The sequence below is a fragment of the Polyodon spathula genome, chromosome 47 (assembly GCF_017654505.1).
Source record: "Polyodon spathula isolate WHYD16114869_AA chromosome 47, ASM1765450v1, whole genome shotgun sequence".
Classification (NCBI taxonomy): Eukaryota; Metazoa; Chordata; class Actinopteri; order Acipenseriformes; family Polyodontidae; genus Polyodon; species Polyodon spathula.
The window spans coordinates 796681-816388 of record NC_054580.1 but is presented as its reverse complement, the minus strand read 5'-3'; the positions used below and the strand labels follow the sequence as shown (position 1 = coordinate 816388).

General features: G+C 40.8%; 1 protein-coding gene across 1 annotated transcript in view; it reads right to left on the bottom strand.

The window, feature by feature from the left end:
- The window catches only part of LOC121306269 (neurexin-2-like), a 132183-nt gene extending 114163 nt beyond the window's left edge, over window positions 1–18020 (bottom strand). The window contains exon 1 of the mRNA XM_041238011.1: window positions 16838–18020. Coding sequence (XP_041093945.1) covers window positions 16838–17552 — 715 coding nt within the window. The 5' untranslated portion in view covers window positions 17553–18020. The remainder of the gene's footprint in view (window positions 1–16837) is intronic.
- Between the last annotated feature and the right edge of the window lie 1688 nt (window positions 18021–19708).

The window sequence follows — 19708 nt, the reverse complement described above, 5'->3', positions numbered from 1 at the left end:
TGTATGACTGCTAATTGTCTCCCTGTCGGGTTCTCCTCTGTTCTGTTCACTATTAGGCTCATTAACGTACAGTAGAAGACGTCCAAGGTTAAAGGCAATGACTAGCTAGAACAATATAGATTATTTAACACTGGCTCTTAAGGGGCTGTAACTAAGATGATGTCATTTAAAATGATAAGGATCATTCTATTAACAATACAGAATATAGAATAAGAAATGACAATAAATAGCTCAATGAAAATGTTTGACATTTAAGATCCAAGACCTACAGCTGTGGCCAAAAGTTTTGCATTCCCCCTCTATTTAATTAACTAATGTTGCTTCATCGCTGAACGAAACCTGTTGAATAATGTTCCCTTGTTAACACATTGAGCACGTTGAATTGCATGCCGCTTTGTAGTTTTCCTGACATGAAACACTGTTCTGCTTTTATGGCTTCCGGTAGGCTTTCGGATCATTTTGTAGTTTCATGATGTTAATAAAAGATCAAAATTATGTTCATATAGTCTATTTTTTTTTAATTATATCTCAATCCTAAAATTCTAACTGATGCAAAACCTTTGGCCGTAGCTGAAGACCTACAAATGAGTTGTATATTAGGTAACGTATATTACAATGATTTACTATGTGGAATAACTTCTTAAATACCTGTAGAATTCTAAGGGATATACAGACAGAAAGACGGCTCAGTATAGCCCCACACTCTCATAGTCCCAACGCTAAATAATGTTAATACCAAGTTTCATCAAAATGTAATAAACTGTATTCTAGATACATGTGCAATTAGACAGTGCTGCAGCTTAGCAATATAAAAACACTTTGATTGACTTTATAAATGTCTTAGGCAGGCAAACAGACCTCGAGAGCAGCCTTTGAAATCAGCCAAAACACTTCAACACAGATGCAAAAAAACCACAATACTGAGCAATCTCTCCAAAGCCACAGCTGTGAATTCACAATCAGAGCTATCAGCAGTGTATCATGAAAATGGTTGTGACCGTTACATATATCAACAGCATGCAGCGAATGGAATAGAATGAGAATCATTTGATAAGGAAACAGCCAGATCTATGAAGCTACGCCTGATGCAGAAACAGGTTCTCTCAATAACTTCTGATAAATAATGTTACTGCCAAGTTTCACGACCACTGGATAAGCGGCTCTCCAGACAGGACACTGGAAAGTCTGACAGACAGACAGACGCAAGTAGAGATGTAAGGACAGACAGACACCCTCTTGTAGCCCTCCAATCTGTGCTGTGACACATACTCATAAGTTTCACGAGAACCGGGTAAGAGATTCTCCAGCTATGTGGAGAAATCTGTCAAGTGTGACACGCATACGTACCACTTCCTTCACAGGAAATTTCACCACCAGCAGGGGAGAGTAATAAAAAGCAATCTGAAGCTATTTATATCCTGGCTGTAGATCCTTTTCTTATACGGAATGGAACATGTGTTTCTTTTTGACAAGGTTGTGGATCAGGTTTCCGGAATGCTGAATGCACCGTGCAGCTGCCCCATGTGACTGGTTGAAAGGCTGTGCTCTTTTCACAGCAAACCAGTCAATAGCAGCCTGTCAATATCTCCAAGCTTGCTAGGAAAGTGCCGTGACTCTAATAGAAGCCGGAGAGACACCTTTAGGCTGACTGTGTGGGAGAGTGGAGGGAGAGCCTGCATAAATGCTTACCCTGGTATTTTTGCGATGTATTTTTGCAGTGTTACCACGAGTTCCCGCGGTTATGCTATGCATATAGATCATAGTTTACCCTGGTTTTCCATGCTTATTAATGTTTTGCCATACTTTGTTATGCTTTACAATGCTTGCCAGTGATTTCATATCTATTATTGGTTTTATATCCATTCTCGAGTTCATAAGTGGTTAGAGGTATATGGCTTAAGAAATCTGTTGACCTAGTGTAAAACTGAACATGATTGAAGGGCACTGGGCTCCAAAGCAGTGAGTGAGTGAGTGAATGCATGAATGAATGGGGAATCTTAATACCTGTCCCACAGCTCTGTACGATCCAGCCCAGGTTTTGTCCCGCTCCACCCCTCCACCCCCCTCACTGGAGGCGACAATCCTTCCATTCACACCCAATCTCGAGCCAACATGTTTCTCTTGATTTCCTCGGCTCCCTTTGCCTTGAGCCGCTGTTTACTAATTTATAAAACAATCTTCCAGGACAAATGGCCCAGTCTGGCTTTTCTGTTCTCCTCCCTCTGAAAGATCAGCCCTTGATTAGGCTAAAACGAAAACTCCCCACTTGAAGATGTTTATAGGGGCTAGGAATGGCCTGAGGTTTCATTTCCTCACAACACAGACATGCCTATAAGGAATCAATCCATTCCTGTTATTGATTTGTCAAATTTCATACAGTACATTTAATGTAGAAAAACACAATTTATTAGTTTAATAGTATTTGGTTTTGGAATTTGCTGCACACCTATGGCGAAAAACATTTTTTTTAGGATTGGGGCATCATTTAAAAAAAAGAAAGAATTTTATTTAACATCATGTAATCAAAGAAACTACAAAATGATCTACCAGAAAAGTCTACCAGAAGCCATAATAGTACGAGAGTATTTCATGTTAGATTTTGCAATGTCGCCTTTTTTAATTGCTTATCAGTTTTTCATTAAGTATATGGGAAAACTACAAAGCGGTATGCAATTCAATATGTTAACGTGACATTATTCAGCAGCTTTCATTCGACTTGATGAAGCAAAATGAGTTAATTCTGTAGGACGATACAAGACTATAGCTGTACATAAGGAATAGTGTCATATAACTACAATAATAACGCTGTAATTCCATTGAGGGCTTTTGGTGGCAACCAAGAGAGATTTATATCTGTATGTGTAATAATCAGCTCTAAAAAAAAAAAAAAAAATGTAAGTATTATTATTGTTGATTGATGTTCTTGAATTTGAATATATTTTTTTTCTCCCCCCTCGTAAATCATTTGAAATCTGGCTGTCATGTCGCTCTGCAGTTGGTATGCATAGCCATTCTGAGACAAAATCGTTAATGACTTTGTATTAACTAGAGGTGGCACACGCAATCTTATTGTCCCAACACCTCTTATAACAATGCCAGTTAGCCACACACCCCTACCATGGCTGTAAATTCAATATTAGAGCTATCGATATGATAATAAAAAATGAATGATGTAGCAACAGCATGTCAAAAAGAATATAGAATATGAACTGGCAAAGACGTCTGTAATCACAGTTTGATAAATGTGTCCCTTGATAGATGCAGAAATTGCTTTAAAGAGCCCTGCGATGTGTGTGTGTGTGTGTGTGTGTGTCTGTCTCTGTTTATATGTGTATCTGAGCGTGTGTCTCAGTGTGTATGTGTGTGACTATATGTGTGTGCATGCCTGTGTGTATATGTGTGTGCGTGCCTGTGTGTATATGTGCGTGCCCGTGTGTATATGTGCGTGCGTGTGTGTATATGTGTGTGCGTGCCTCTGTGTATATGTGCGTGCCTGTGTGTATATGTGCGTGCATGTGTGTATATGTGTGTGCGTGCCTGTGTGTATATGTGTGTGCCTGTGTGTATATGTGTGTGCCTTTGTGTATATGTGTGTGCGTGCGTGTGTGTATATGTGTGTGCGTGCCTGTGTGTATATGTGTGTGCGTGCCTGTGTGTATATGTGCGTGCCTGTGTGTATATGTGCGTGCGTGTGTGTATATGTGTGTGCGTGCCTGTGTGTATATGTGCGTGCCTGTGTGTATATGTGCGTGCGTGTGTATATGTGTGTGCGTGCCTGTGTGTATATGTGAGTGTGTGCCTGTGTGTATATGTGTGTGCCTTTGTGTATATGTGTGTGCGTGCGTGTGTGTATATGTGTGTGCGTGCCTGTGTGTATATGTGAGTGTGTGCCTGTGTGTATATATGCGTGCCTTTGTGTATATGTGTGTGTGTGTGTGTATATGTGTGTGCGTGCCTGTGTGTATATGTGAGTGTGTGCCTGTGTGTATATGTGTGTGCCTTTGTGTATATGTGTGTGCGTGCGTGTGTGTACATGTGTGTGTGTGCCTGTGTGTATATGTGCGTGCCTGTGTGTATATGTGTGTGCGTGCCTGTGTGTATATGTGAGTGCCTGTGTGTATATGTGCGTGCCTGTGTGTATATGTGTGTGTGTTTTCCCTTGGTTTATTTGGCTGACGCTCCACCGGTTTCATTACAGGACTGTTCCCACAGCCAGCTGTCAGAGAATGTCAGTGCCTGATCTTTCAATCTGTATCCCTGCTGGGCTGCAGTCTGTCTTTAGTACAGATAAAATCCCTGCATGTTAAACAAGGAGGGGCAATGCAATATTAGATGCCATATACTGTTCTTACTTCATTGCGTGGCTCTGTACTTCATGTCAGGCTTGAATGGAATTGTAAGAAAGACCTTAGAACTGAAGAAGCCATTGTAATACGTCAACCCTTTTCAACTCCTTTTAAGACTTTCTACAGACTTTATAAGCACATGGTGAATTATAACCCTGGGTATTTAACCAGATCAGTGTAAGTGTAACGCATTCAGAAGTGTACAGTTGGAATAGTTTTCGATGTATTTGACATGTCGAACATGAGATTGTACTTGGGACAGTATAAATTTACTGCCAAAGACAACCTCGGCATGAATCCCACACTAAAAGGCCACTTTCTCCAGCAATACAAATGTACCTTGAATATTAAGGCTGCTCTTGTATTAAACGCTACGGCAGCCAGTATTCAATATTCAGACCATCATCTGCAGTCCATAACTATCAAACCTCTGTTGAAGGTCCTCGCCAGAAAGACCAGCATGCTATAAACTCAATACACAATAATGGAGCTATAAAAAGGGTTGGACTGCATATTGAATTGCATAGCGTTAATATTATAGTGCAGTGCTGCCTTTTTAATTTTAATAAAAGTAAATTTGTGGGATATGCCGCAGATGGCAGGTGAGACTATTGACTCATTCCCTCAGTCAGTTACAGACATCAGTGACTCATTCAGTCAGTGAGTTATTACAATAGGGAGTTGTTGAAGGGAAATAGGAGCAAAGACTCTGTTGTTGCTAAGAACTACAGCTGTGGCCAAAAGTTTTGCATCACCTAGAATTTTATGATTGAGACAATAATTTTCTTACTTCTAGAGGTCGCATCCTAAAACATGCACCTGTACGTGGATCCTGTGCGATCCGGCACAAATCAACCCCAGCCAGCCGGCAGGTAATTCCCTTGCAGGAGATAATATAAGATCACTTCTCCTTCCCCTGCCCCTCTCTCTCCCCCTCTCTTCTAGCTCACTGTAAATACTTAATTGTAACCTTTAAGCAAAGTTTTACTGTACAAGAGAAATGAAAATCACTCAAAGCCGTTTTCCTGTTTAATTTGGACAGATTTGTAGCTGCATTTGGGTTTCGTTCTCTTGCCTCTTTTCTCCCGCTAGCCCGGCTCTTTCCTTGGACTGGGTGCAGCAGCAGCAGCAGGGCTAGTGTGAGTTTCTAACCCTGCTCAAACTGCTGGCTCCTGATCATTTCAATAATAATAATAATAATAATAATAATAATAATCTAACACAATGCATAGTGTATTTATGTTATTACAGTAAGATCTCGCTGTAGGGGCACCTCAGTAAAAAGGCCACGTCACAATTAATTGTAATCGTTACAGCACTGATTTTTTCTGATTGATGCCAGTATAAAGTTCAGGTGGAGCAACAGGTGTTTTTAAAAGTTTGTAGCGATTTCAGAGAAACTACTGGCAAGCTCATCAACATTCAAAGAAAGAGTGAAGTTAGTTGTTGGAATTAGGTGTGGTTGTTCTATGCACGGAATGTGTACACAGGATATGATGTACCGGAATTTTGGCAAATGCTTCAGTGTGATTGGTTGATTTCTGATATGTGGTTTACAATATTAGCATGCTTAGTTCTTTTGATTTTGAGACATGCAGTTCAACAGTCCCAGGAGAATTTTAGAAACCCAGAATAGACTTATCTCTTTAGTAGTTATAGCTCTTAAAGCTCCTAAAACAGGATTAAGGGTTTGTGCAATGTTGTTTAATAGAGGGACTATTACATGCTTCAACAATTTCTTTATTAAAAAAATATTTTTACAGCGGTGTAATCCAGCTGACACAAACCCCTCGTCAGCAGGAAAATTAATAAATATAAAAATATAAATGTATATATAAATAAGAATGTCAAGCCAAAATCCTGCATCGTCTTGGCAGAATGAAAATACAAACCAATGGAAAAATGTGACAGAACTTCAATATCAGAGGCTAGGTGATTGAGTGGCCAGGATATAGTGTGGCTTAACAGTTAGATGAGGGACCGGGAGCCACGAGAGACAAGGATCACAATTCTCCCAGCAAGTGGCAGCCAAAAATGTGTTGGTTTGACAACTGGATCTTCAAAGAATATTTTGAGTTATATATATATATATATATATATATATATATATATATATATATATATATATATATATATATATATAGCTGTACAATATAAACTATGCCTGAGAAGTAACTGTGTGTAACCAAAACTAGTTACATTTGTTTCAAAGTAATTTATACTATTTTGTAACGTCTGTTTAAAGTAAAAAATTCCTGCAACTCATTCCAATTTTGTTCAAAAATATTTTTACAGCGGTGTAATCCAGCTGACACAAACCCCTCGTCAGCAGGAAAATTAATAAATATAAAAATATAAATGTATATATAAATAAGAATGTCAAGCCAAAATCCTGCATCGTCTTGGCAGAATGAAAATACAAACCAATGGAAAAATGTGACAGAACTTCAATATCAGAGGCTAGGTGATTGAGTGGCCAGGATATAGTGTGGCTTAACAGTTAGATGAGGGACCGGGAGCCACGAGAGACAAGGATCACAATTCTCCCAGCAAGTGGCAGCCAAAAATGTGTTGGTTTGACAACTGGATCTTCAAAGAATATTTTGAGTTGCAGCCTGACCATATTAATATATATATAGCTGTACAATATAAACTATGCCTGAGAAGTAACTGTGTGTAACCAAAACTAGTTACATTTGTTTCAAAGTAATTTATACTATTTTGTAACGTCTGTTTAAAGTAAAAAATTCCTGCAACTCATTCCAATTTTGTTCAAGGAACTTGTAACTGACGGATTACTTTTTCAAAGTAACTTTGATAGCACTGCTTATCAGGATATAGGCTGGGCAAAAAAAGGACAAGACAGACAGCCCGCTAATAAATCTACAAATGTAGTTACACTTTGAGAGTTCTGATGTTGAAGTTCGGTAGAAACTTAGGGTAAACCTCCACATTTCCACATCAGGCAGGCGGCCTCTCTCGGGACCCCCGCCCCCCGCCACCCCCCCCGTCATGCACAATACCCCTGTGAAGGTCGCCCGCCAATAATGTCTTATCTGACTTCGACAAGCGTGAAGCTTCCATTATTTGTGCCAGTGTTTATTGTAATTTCATTAGCCCAATCTCTGTTATTCTAATTACTGAGACATCCTTTGCACCAAATTAAATTTAATGAACTTTGATGAAACCGACTCGGCTCTGCTTTTGCAATGATGTCTCCCGACCAAATCCTTGGCTGCTGTCCAATTTACATTTTATCAATCCTTTCTTTCCTTTCCTGGATCAATGTCGTAGGTCTCAAATTTCATAAAAACAAGGGCAAACTCTGAGACGAAGCAGGCGCGTCATTGAATGCCATGCTAGTGCTGAACAATACAGAAGAAGAAATGCCAATGAATAGTTCAATGAAAATGGCTGTTTAAGATCGAGATGGCATTAGGTTAACAGATAAGACATTAGTCTTGCCCTTTACCTTTAAAGTTCAGGATTAGTTTCTCTCCTGCTCACCTACAATGCCCTTCAAAACACAGGTCCCCAGCACTTCCTCAACCTGCTGACCCTGCTGTGTCCCGGCCCGCAAGCTGAGGTCCTCCAACTCTGGCCTGCTTGTTATCCCCAAGCAAAAGTGCACCACACTTGAAGAACGCTGGTTTAGCTCCATGGAACTCTTTCCCAGCTTTGGTGATGTGATGCTCCCACCGTCGCTCGCTTTAAATCAACTCTCCAGACCCGCCTGTTCTCTCTTGCTCTCCATGCTCTTTAAGCCTCATATCTGTTCTTAGCTGCTGCTACTATTTCACGTATTATGTTGCTATCATGTATTCTGCACTTTCCACTGTATTTAATGTATTATGCATTGTGTTTTTTACTGTATATCATGTATTATGCATTGTTTTTTTACTGTATATCATGTATTATGCATTGTGTTTTTTTACTGTATATCATGTATGATGCATTTCTCTGTATTTGAAGTATTATGGATTTTCTTCTTGTTACTGCATCTTGTAAAGCGCATTGTGATGGTGGTCCGCTATGAAAGGCGCTATATAAAATAAAGATTGATTGATTGATGGATAGCGTGGTGGTTTACTGATTTGCAGTATGGGGGGAAAAGTTGTGTTCTCAAGATACCTGTAAAAATGTACAGACAGAGAGACCCTCCCCCCTGTCCCTCTGTACATCCTCAGAATCTGATACTCTCAATAACATTAATATCAGGCTTCATCAGGCTTCAACAAGCAGTTTTCCAGGTAGGTTGGGCCACCAGAGATGTAAGGTTGCACAGAATGGATGAGGATGGTGTCTCAGTGCAATAGAGTTCTCCAGACATAGCAAGACAGTTCAAATATATAGAGATTCTATATTGGAGCAACGGGGAATATAGACAAGGGGAAAAGGTGGGACAAATACATCCAATTGCATCTGAACATCATTAATGTTCACTGGGTTTCACAGAAATGTATTTGAGTGGATCAAAGGGAATGACTTTACAGAAGAGGAATGGGTGATCTAGGATACAGATCATTCATGTGTGGAATCAATAAAAGCATCAAGGAGTTTTGTATAAAGAACTGACAAGCCACAGAGAACAAAAAATAACCACACGCAGACAAAGTTAATAAGGAAACCAGAAGAAAATAGTTTAGAGTTTAGTGGCTTAGATGAGTTCAAATCTATTTTCCTACCTTGTACTGCCTCCCATTGACAGCATGGATATATAGGGGACAATGGTACAGTCCTAAATCTGAAGGCACCGGGACACCACTAAAATAGGAATTTTCCTATAAGAATTGTTACATGAATTCACATTTTACTTGTATGCTGAACTTCTAGCAACACATATAACAGGTCATGCATTTATCTAATTTCCACAGTGTCTTTCTCCATCTGGTCAGAAAGCTATGCTTTACATGCCTGTGGGTCAGTGGCAGAACTGCGCTGTCTGAGCTACCTATAGAAAATAGTACCAGACCTGTGTTCTGGCTCAACTGTGCCCCAATTATACACAAGTGGTCTTTTTCATATTCCGCCCTGAGCAGACAAGCAGATGCAGAGCTTGATCTAAGAACACGATCCTCTGAATCCAGCTGTTTAGTTTAGACATACAACTGTTTCATTGTCAATGTTCTGTGCTTGCTCTACAAACAGAATATTCTGTGAACGTGCTTGCGATTAAACTTTCTAAGGACGGTCTTTTGCACAAATTACTGAGAAATCAAATCAAAGTGGCTTAAATCCAATTGCTAAAAGCAAGCGCCCTTTCGTGACTCTAGTATTTTATATAATTCACCTGGCAGGCTATGCCAGGCGTATATAAGTGCTTGTCTTCCAAGCTTACTCAGCTGCCATTTATGCCCTCTCGTCCTGATTGCTGTGCTAAAGTTGAAGTAGTGACTTGGGTTAACTTATAGCGCTGAGGATTTTTAAAAACTTCAATTAACTCCCTTCTCTGCTGTGTGGTTTTCCTGGACTGAAGAGATACTTTGAACCCGTACTCACAGCTAGAGTCAACCCGTTTGAGAAATTATGCAAAAAACCACACTTCTGTTAACTAGATATCTGAGGAGTGTTCTGCAGAGCATCTTATGCGTTCAGTATTTGTATTAATAATGGCTCATAAAAAATTCAAAGCTAGTAGCATAATAGTATCAAACAATTTATGAGTTCGATACCAATTTATGGGTAAATTTAATATAGCAAGCATTTTTGTCACTAAAATCTTTAGAAACTGTCAAACAAAAAAATCACATCACAAGACTTATGATATAATATAACATAATATAATGCACAGTTCACAGCCTATCTCTGTAAAGCACTTTGTGATGGTGGTCCACTATGAAAGACGCTATATAAAAACAAAGATATTATTATAATTATATATTTCAGGTCCCTTTAACAGACTGTTCATGATACTTAAGGTGACAATGCTGTGTGGTGCAGTAAAAGAAAAGGGCTTGTAACCAGGAGGTTCAAATCCTGGCTCACTCACTCACTCACTGTGTGTGATCCTGAGCGAGTCACTTCACCCCTTGTGCTCCGTCTTTTGGGTGAGATGTTGTTGTAAGTGACTCTGCAGCTGATGCATAGTTCACACACCCTAGTCTCTGGGAGTCACCTTGGAAAAAGGCATCTGCTAAATAAACTAATAATAATAATAATATAGCTGCAGAATATGGTGAATCTGTGGGAGGCAGCGAATTCTGCAGGAGTCTGTAAATTCCACGATTGCCTCTACCCCTAGCTCATGATATTAAAGGTGATAGCAGCTAACAAAAACTCCCCATTCATTTTCATGCCATTCATTTGAGACAGATTTCAGTCCTCGGTAGAGCATGGAAATGCAAAGCAGGTAAGATGGATGGAATTATTGTGCTCCCTCTAGGATTCTATGTCAGCTCTCGAGTGCAATAATATATATTTTTTGTAGTGCAAAACATGACACAGTATTGAAACGTCAAGACATAATGTGGACAGTGTGCCTAGTGGACTGAAGTTAGATCATATTGGGGTGTCCTTAGAGATACCAAGGAATTGCATTGCAGTACACCATTGAATATGACAGTGGGATGCGTAACCTTGCACGGCAGAAATGCATTCTCACCTGGCCATCAAATTCCCAACAGGAGCTTCCATTAAACACAGAGAGCTCCAGACGTCACTCGGCCGGCTAGCTAGACTCAATAAGCCTCCACATTTTTATCCCGCAGTCCGAAAAGCCTCATTGCAATAAAACAACTTGACTTTTTCAGGATGAAGAATGTGTGCATGCTCCGCTTTTACAATCAGTGGCATTAAGAGAGGTAATGGAGCGAGATGAATCAGTCCAGCTCCATTCTTGCACTGTAATTACTGCAGAGCATAAAGAGGAGAAAATACATGGACATGCGACCTTGTCTGCATTCCTTACAGTGAATTTCTGAGATGTCATTAAAAAACGCCACAGAAGAAACCCTAGCACTGGTGGCTACTTGAGGTCAGCAATCAATTTGCTACACAGGACAGGCAATAATAAAAACAAATCGATTCGCTTACGAATGTAAAAGCAAGAAGGAAAACCATGCATGCTGTAAATTATATTCTTGTGCCTACCTCTTTGCACCAACGGGGTTAATGAGTGGGGACACCATCCAAGCCATGCCAAGGCTGTGATCGGGGGGCAAACGATGGAACCAATCTGATATTAGGTATTTAATTATTTGTGTTTTTATATAGCGCCTTTCATAGTGCACCACCATCACAAAGCGCTTTACAAGATACGAGACTAGGGTGTGTGAGCTATGCATCAGCTGCAGAGTCACTTACAACAGCGTCTCACCCCAAAGACAAGGAAGTGAAGTGACTCGCTCAGGCTCACACAGTGAGTCAGCCAGGATTTGAACCGGGGATCACAAGCCCGTTTCTTTAAGGACCACACAGCCTCATAAAGTGACAAGGCAGTATACAAGCCTCTTCGTACAGAATCCTTACCACTGTCTATATTTGAAGATAATTTGGAGAAGGTTACAGGAAAAAAAAAATCGTGAACTAGAATAACTGAATCATAACCTCCTACTGCTGTAAGTATAGCATGCTAGTAGGTGTGTAACGGATTCAATGTGCTCTTTGCATGATATATCGCATTGATACACAGGTATGTGTTGTTTGCACTGAGATACAAGATCAAAAGCACTACATAGTTTATTGTTACTCACAAGTGGTCCTTGACTGAAGGTGTTTTAGAGTTGGTATGAATACTATCTTATTCCTCTTGCAACAGTCCATCATTTCCATCATGCGTATTGTCATACATATCGACACTGGGGAATCGGGCTGTAGGAATTTCGCAAAAGCTAAAACCAGACCAGGTCTGCTGTCTTGCAGATAAAGCTACGGAAGAATGTAATTCACAGACACCAAAAGAATGTTTTCTTTTCTTTTTTTTTTTTTTTTTTTTTTTGCTATTCAAGCCAGGGATACAAAAGATTATTCTTCAAAGTCATACAGTAATTTCGCTTTTAAAAGGTTTTTTTTTTTTTTTCAAGGGAGGCATTATTTGAATCAACTCCTAGTCGATTAAAGATTGTAATTGATTAGTTCAGGTTTCTGTTATTTAAATTTTGAGTTGTATTGGCTTGCGAGGCTTTGAATTTGCTTTGACTTGTCTGGAGATTTCTAACTGCACTGAGCAGTCAAATTATGTGCGTCTATCTACAGATCTACTATCTACAAGAAGACATTTTCTGAGAGGCGGGGAAGCATATCAGCGTCGCACAGGCTTCAGCAAGTGCGACTCTCCTATGCTTCCCCACCTCACTTATATACACAGTGAACGGTATTTCTCAATACCCTTCAGAAAAAGATTGACAGGAATATTTAATTAGCCTGATAGCTTTTAGAGAGCAATTTGCATAATGGAAGCATCAATATATCTGGTCTGTAGCTTGCCTAAGCTGTGGAAACTGACTATACAATTAAAACTTTTTTTTTAGACTGATCTAGATGCTATCTTGAGAAGACAGGCGCGTGTGTTCTGCTGGAGGTAATTAGTCCACAATGCACGCGCGGAGCAGACAACATAATTATCTTAGGGATGCTTTGCCTCCAGATAAACCACCTAGGATTTGCAATCTTGATAAGATTTTAGAAAGCGAAGTTAAGCGTGGTCATCAGCCAAGCGCTGGTGTTAGAACTTGTTTTTCTTCTGGGACTGTGATCCGCTCAGATCTCAGGAAGGTAAGCAGGCTCAATAATTGCGTGTGAAAAAAAAGGTTTTCTTGGAAACGATATAAAACATGACCCGCAGCCCACGTCTTTGCGGCTTTCAAAGACAAAAGCAGCTTTTTTGTCTTCATTAATAGCGCTAGTGTGCGTTGCCAGTAGCAACTGTCTCCTGATGCCGCGATCCTTGCTGGCTGTTTATTCACCTTTTAATTATCTCAAGCAGCTTGTTATGTTTATTGCTGCCAGTCGGGAGAACAGCAGTATCTTTGATTGCAACGATCGTCTAAACCTTGATTTACCTGCTTCAATATCCCTAGGGCTTTGAGGCTACTGGGAGGGGAGGAGAGGGGAGGGGAGGGGAGGTGGGGGGTGTGTCTATTCCTGCACTGTACTGCCAAAACTGCCTTCTTGCTAAAGGAGGGGGCTAGGGTGCACAGTGGGATAATTCACTAGCTCTTCACCTCTGCAGATCCGGGTTCTGTCGCAATGGTTTGGGGGTTTTATTTTATGTATGATTTATTTAAAGCAGTATTTTATAATCAAGTCTCCTCTCTTCACCTTTTCTAGGCTTGCCCTGTCCTCACAGCTCATCCCATCAAGTCCTGGGATCAGGTCAGTTGCCCTTCTCTGACTCTGACTCCGAGTTCACTTCTACCCTCCAAACGGTTTGAAATCAACATTAAAAGAAAGTGTGGATTACTGACTCCGATGCAGAACCAGCCCAGCAAAACACACTCATCAAGCCCCAGTACACAAGAGCCCTCCCAATCAACGGCTTCTGGCACTACAGCACATTAGTTTAATGCAGTTAAGTCAATAGGATTAACACAGCGGTCAATGAGGCTTCTTGACCGGCAGACTGGGGCTAAGGCAGGAGCTGTGGTTTTGACAGGGGAGTGAAACAGGAAGTCGGAGAGGCTGCCCTGGGTAAACAACACCTGGAACATTTATGAATATAACGAAGCATCAGTAGTGAAGCCAGTCAAGGGTTCAAGGAATCTTAAACTAGATGTGCAAATGAAATCTCATCAACCCTTGTGGTTACTCGTTCTGGCGATCTGCGTGCTTCTGACTAAGCGAGCGATTGAGCTTAGCAATACTTTCCAGAACCTTGATCTCCTGTCTGAAATCTATTACTATTATTATAATTTGCTATTCTTTTTGCTATTGCATTTGAGTTTCTAAAATGCTTTTGATGCCTCTGTAAAGAGAACCGTACCGTCTCTGCTTGTGCAACTAGCATCTATTAAAGCATGCAAGTGTTTTCTTACTGCTTAGATTACAAGCATAATTCAATGTTGCTTGAAGTAGATTTTAGACTGAATACCAGAAACAGAAACCAAATACTGCAACAGACTAGCAAAATAAAATCTATATTTGAGTTCTAAAATGTATTTAACCATTTCACTTTTGATATGCATATTCATAGGCTCTTTAACTCGACTGTATATCTCACACAAGTCTAACGACCCAATTAGCGGGGGGTCATTAGGTTAATTTGTTCTGTGTCAGTATATCTGTAATGGACTAAACGAGGCTATAAAAAGCCTTTGAAGGTGCAGTATTAAGACTTTAGAAATCGCATTATCAGAAACCAGCCAATCACAGTGCAATCAAAATGCCAGTTTAGGACAATATATCACCGAAATAGAAAAGCAAGAAATGGAATCGCTACAATATTAGCAAGGTGAAAGACATTTAAAATCCTTTAATGAGACTGGCTCATGTTGTTTTTTTTTTTTTATAATTAGTCTCACCACGACACAGCACCGGCAGGCCTTCATGCATTGAAAGACTGTGGAAGCTGATTCTGGACTGAACCATTTCACATCCGGGGAGGGGGGGGGGCATTTTACAGAGAGTGGTATATATTTTGTGAGCTCCTGAAAAATAAGCCTCGAGAGGGAGTCTATGCCCCAAGACCATCTATCCTGACCGTACATACAGCACAGTAAAACTATGAAACAGATAACAGTGTAATTACACAGCAAGAGGCTACTGGGGTCCCCTGTTGTTCAGAAATAATCTGTTCTCATCCTCTTAGTGATTTAATAAGAGCACTCCTGAGTTTTTTTTTTCTTATTCAAGACAGCTGAAAACAAGCAAAGGGGATCTGGCTTATTTTTGTCCTGGATCTTGGCTGTGTGACTCTCCATCGGTAGCAGCCAAATGCCTTCCTATCCACCTAGCTTTAGAAGCTGCCGGGCATGAGAGGCAACAGCATGTAACCGAGCCATCACATTCCCTTAGCAAAGGAGCTGCAAGGCGATGCAGACAGACAGTCACTTAGGATGCAAGTCAAGGGGTTAGGAGATACTGCTAGCAGAATGGTGCAACAGTCAAACCTCCATCCAAGACCCTGAAGCAGTTTAATTATCATTAGCCTTAGAGAGGAATGGCCCTCCAGGACTGTGGTTGGGTTGCATCTTATTTCATATTGTACTTTGAGCAGCATAACTTATTGTAAACTATACTGCATTCAATTACTGACCTTGCATTGTAACACCTGTAGGTCGCCTTGGATAAAGGCGCCTGCCAAATAAATAAATAATAATAATAATAATAATAATAATAATAATAATAATAATAATAATAATAATAATGTTTTAAAACCTTACAACGACAGAATAGTTTGGATTTGTTGTGTGTTTTTTTCCTTTAGTCTCACTCAAACATTTTGCATATGAGTTTTGATCAATAACTTCAGATCGCCTTTAGCATTTAAAAAGGGAGCAGAGAGTACGATGAGTACTGCCACTTTCAGGAAGAAACAGCCATTGAAAAGACAGCTTCTCTTCAACTTCGCTGGACCCCCCCACCATGGTAGGAAAGCCACATGCACTGGTTATTCCAACTGTGTGTGTGTGCGTCTTAGTTCTATTTTAAAACACCTCCTTCAACTGTGAACAGAATGCAGCAAGTGGAGCAAGGAATCCCTCTTATAAATCTGATATACCATTGCATTGGAACAGACACTGCTTCAGATGAACTCAGAGGCCAAAATGACCATGTCCCTGTAACAGGATTCAAACGTAACGATCAATAATGTAGAGTGCAATGGAAACCTATACATGCATGACGTCCGACTTCAATAACAAGCTTTCTACTGTGCAGAGTGCTTCACTGTTTTTATTAACAGGGTAGTTAATGCGGTATCGGTTTATTTTTTCAAGGAATATGATACGGGTTCTGCTTTTCCAACTTACTCAAAGTTATTTGAATAGGATTTTAGATTATGAAAGAATATTCACATATTGACTCAGCGCTAATTATAATACCGATACATTCCCAATAAAAAATATATGGCTTAGGTTAATTATTCAAAGAATATTTGATTCAGGACCATTGGGAACCCACTATCATCCCAGTGAGGTGCAGGAAACAGGGTTTAAAATGTACTGGCAGGCTGGATCTGGTCATCCAAATGCTCGATTGTCTTTTCAGAAGAAAGCATTTGAGCAAGCGCTCAATTCCTTGTGCACCTTCATGGGTTAAAATCTTCCTATTTATAATTTTCTTATACCTTCTTCAAATATTGTGTTTTTTGTTCCATTTTTTATCTATGACAAGGAGTTCAGGGACTGTACTTCTGTTCTATTTTCCTGCCATAGATACATATAATGAAGGCTAGATCAGCCAATCTTTAGATTGGTACGCACTGGCGCCATCTGGTGCGCAACAGTGTACTGCAAGATGCAGGGTGGCTATGACTGATGGCTTCTAGAAAAACAGTTTCAGACAGCCCTGGCTTAGAGAGGACATGTACTGTAACAACTCCAAATTCTCCTTACCTTCATTGCAGAACTTTCCCTGGTACCTGGTAAGGCTGCAGTCGCAGCGAACTTCCCCGTGGTGTATGGAGCAAAGCCCCCCATTGAGGCAGGGGTTCTGCTTGGTGCACAGATACTCCAAGTCACTCTGGATTCCCTGGCTACTGAGCAAGTTGGGGGGAGTCTCGCCCAGTTTCAGGTTGGCGATCAGCCCCTGGAAGGGGGGCTCATATTTGACGGTGCTGGAGGTCAGAGCTGAGAGCCTGACATCCGGAGGGATGCCTCCGACAAATAGATCGCTGACCACAGACATGTCCCGGCGCTTGGACTTCACTTCGGACACCTTAGCCTCGCTGTCTACTACCAGCATGGTCTCGCGGTAGTTCCGGGTGAGCAGGACCATGTGCCAGCGGTCATCGCTGACCGGCGTGTCTAAGTGAATGGTAGCGGGTTCCGCGCAGGAGATGGCGAAGCGTAGCTGCAAACGGCCGTCCGAGATGAGAAGCTCCAAGAAATCGCAGTTCCCTCCGTCGTCCAGATAAAGCACCAGGGCTTTGGTGGCATTCGTTTTGATGCTGAAACTGAGTTCTCCCATTGAGCCCGCTTCCCAACGGGCGTACCTAGCCCACTGTCCTGGGGCACCCCCGAATTCTAGCGCCATTGCTCCCCCGAACACCAAAAAGGCCAAGAAGATACCCAAACGGGACAGGACCTTAGATGGAAAAAATATGGCCATCTTTTTTAAACAGTTAACCCAGAAAAAAAAATTTTAGCAATATTTTCAAATCCACCGTTAGCAGAGAAATGGGTCGCTATAATTTCTTTTTAGTCCAATCCAGTGATTTGCGAGGGAGAATCCACCAATCCAGTTTTCTTCTCCCAGAATTCCTTCCAAAAGCTGTGCTTCCTTTCCTTACGGCTGTTCTCCTTCCTTTCTAAGCTTCTCCATTGGTCAGAATTGAGGGGAGGGGGCGGGGAGGAGGAGGCGTTAGGACAAGTCTTCCAAAAATTAAGTCATAAGATCCAATAATTTCCTACGAGGAGTCTGGAAGGTTGCGAGGCAAGTTTTTCAGCTGTGGCTATCTTGTGTCGACAGCCCACAAGATAAGATGCATGATTCCTAGTTGATTACAGCACAGAGCATATGCTGCAGATCCTATAGTTTTAAAATGGTTCTCCACCAATGTAAGAAGCTGTCCAAATCGGATCTAAGAACAAAAAAAAAAAACATTATTAAAATCCATTTATTATCAGTTGAATCGAATTAAAACATTTAACATTTAACCGAAAACAAAATATATGAGTGCTAGGGTTCAAACAAATTGAATTCACAAGTTTAATCTAGTGCAATGGAGGGAGCAGCCTTTCTCTTAGGGGGTGAGGGAGGGAGCAGTTCAGTCTCAATGCCTCACGCCTTCCCTGGACTGGAGGGAGCACCCTTTCTCTTAGGGAGGTGAGGGAGCAGTTCAGTCTCCACGCCTCAAGCCTGTTACATCAGATTAGATTAGATTACACCACTTTCCACTACAGGGGTTGAAACCACGAAACGAATTCCATTTGTGACCAAATCAGAAACCAAATAGGCCTGCATATTAACCCACTGCAGCAAAATAAACTAGACGTTCTTTTTGCAGTTCTTTTTTTTGGTGGTTGCTTCTTTCCAGGGGTGTCTATACACAGAGGTATGCAGCAGTCTAGCTACGGCAAGCTGTAAATCTTCAATTCTAAAAGATAGAGAACTTGTTCAGCTGTCAGAGGAGATCTCACTGTGCCGTTAATTAACTCTACAGGACAGTATGGAGAAGATTTCATCAAGGCAGGCAACCTGGAGCAGTAGCTGTACCACAAAGGAAACCCAGACTTTCTACTCATCATTCCCTTTTGGCGAAATATAACAGAGAGAGAAAAATGGGGAAATCTACTGGGAAATTCTACCAAATCTACAAAGTCAACCCAAGACACGACTTCAAATTTAGCAAAGAGAGAAGAGGGCGTACACAGAAGCAGACTAGAGTTTAGAACGGAAGGTAGGAAGCATTTATTTCAGTTCTGTCCAAAACAGTGGGAACAAATAAAAATGCTGTGATTTTAATAATAATAATATCTTTATATAGCGCCTTTCATAGTGGACCACCATCACAAAGCGCTTTACAGAGGCAGGCTGTGATCTGTGCATTATATGCAGAGCCACTTACAATAGGACATTGATTTAACATCTGACTTGCTCAGGGTCACACAGGGAGTCAGTCAGTGGCAGAGGGGGGATTTGGATCAGTAATGTTCTTTCTTAACTGGAGAGTTCTTCAGGAGCAAAATAGTACAAACGCTAAGCACGTGTGGCTTTGTAACTGTGAACATTTCTCAGACACTCCTTTAAATAAATCAGATTATCTGTACAGGGGACCTAATATTAATCCTTAAATACATTTTCTGTAGACCACCTCATAATTAAGGCCACTTCATTTTTTTTACGATCCTATTGATGACAAGGTTAAGTCAATATCAAGGCCGGTCCAGTATTATTATTATTATCCCCAATCCGCGGTCTGACACGCACCAAACCTCTCTTCAATGACCTCTCTAATAAGATAAAATAAATACAATCCATTTACAGCCAAGTCTGGCACAATATTCAGCGTAGAGTTGTCCTTGGCAGCCATTAGCCAGAAACCTGTTTTTGAGAGCAAAATGAAGGGAAAATGTCACGCTCGGTCCATTGTAGAAAGTGGATCGTATTTGGGTTACCACTGCACTTGTGGGATAGACTTCTCATTAAAATCCTGCGCATATTTTTAAAGAGAAGCCAACCCTATATTCAGGGATACCAGCTATTTGGTGAGCAAGTAGTCTAAGAGAGGTTAGCAGGTGGTGGTACTGCTTTCCTAGAAAAAG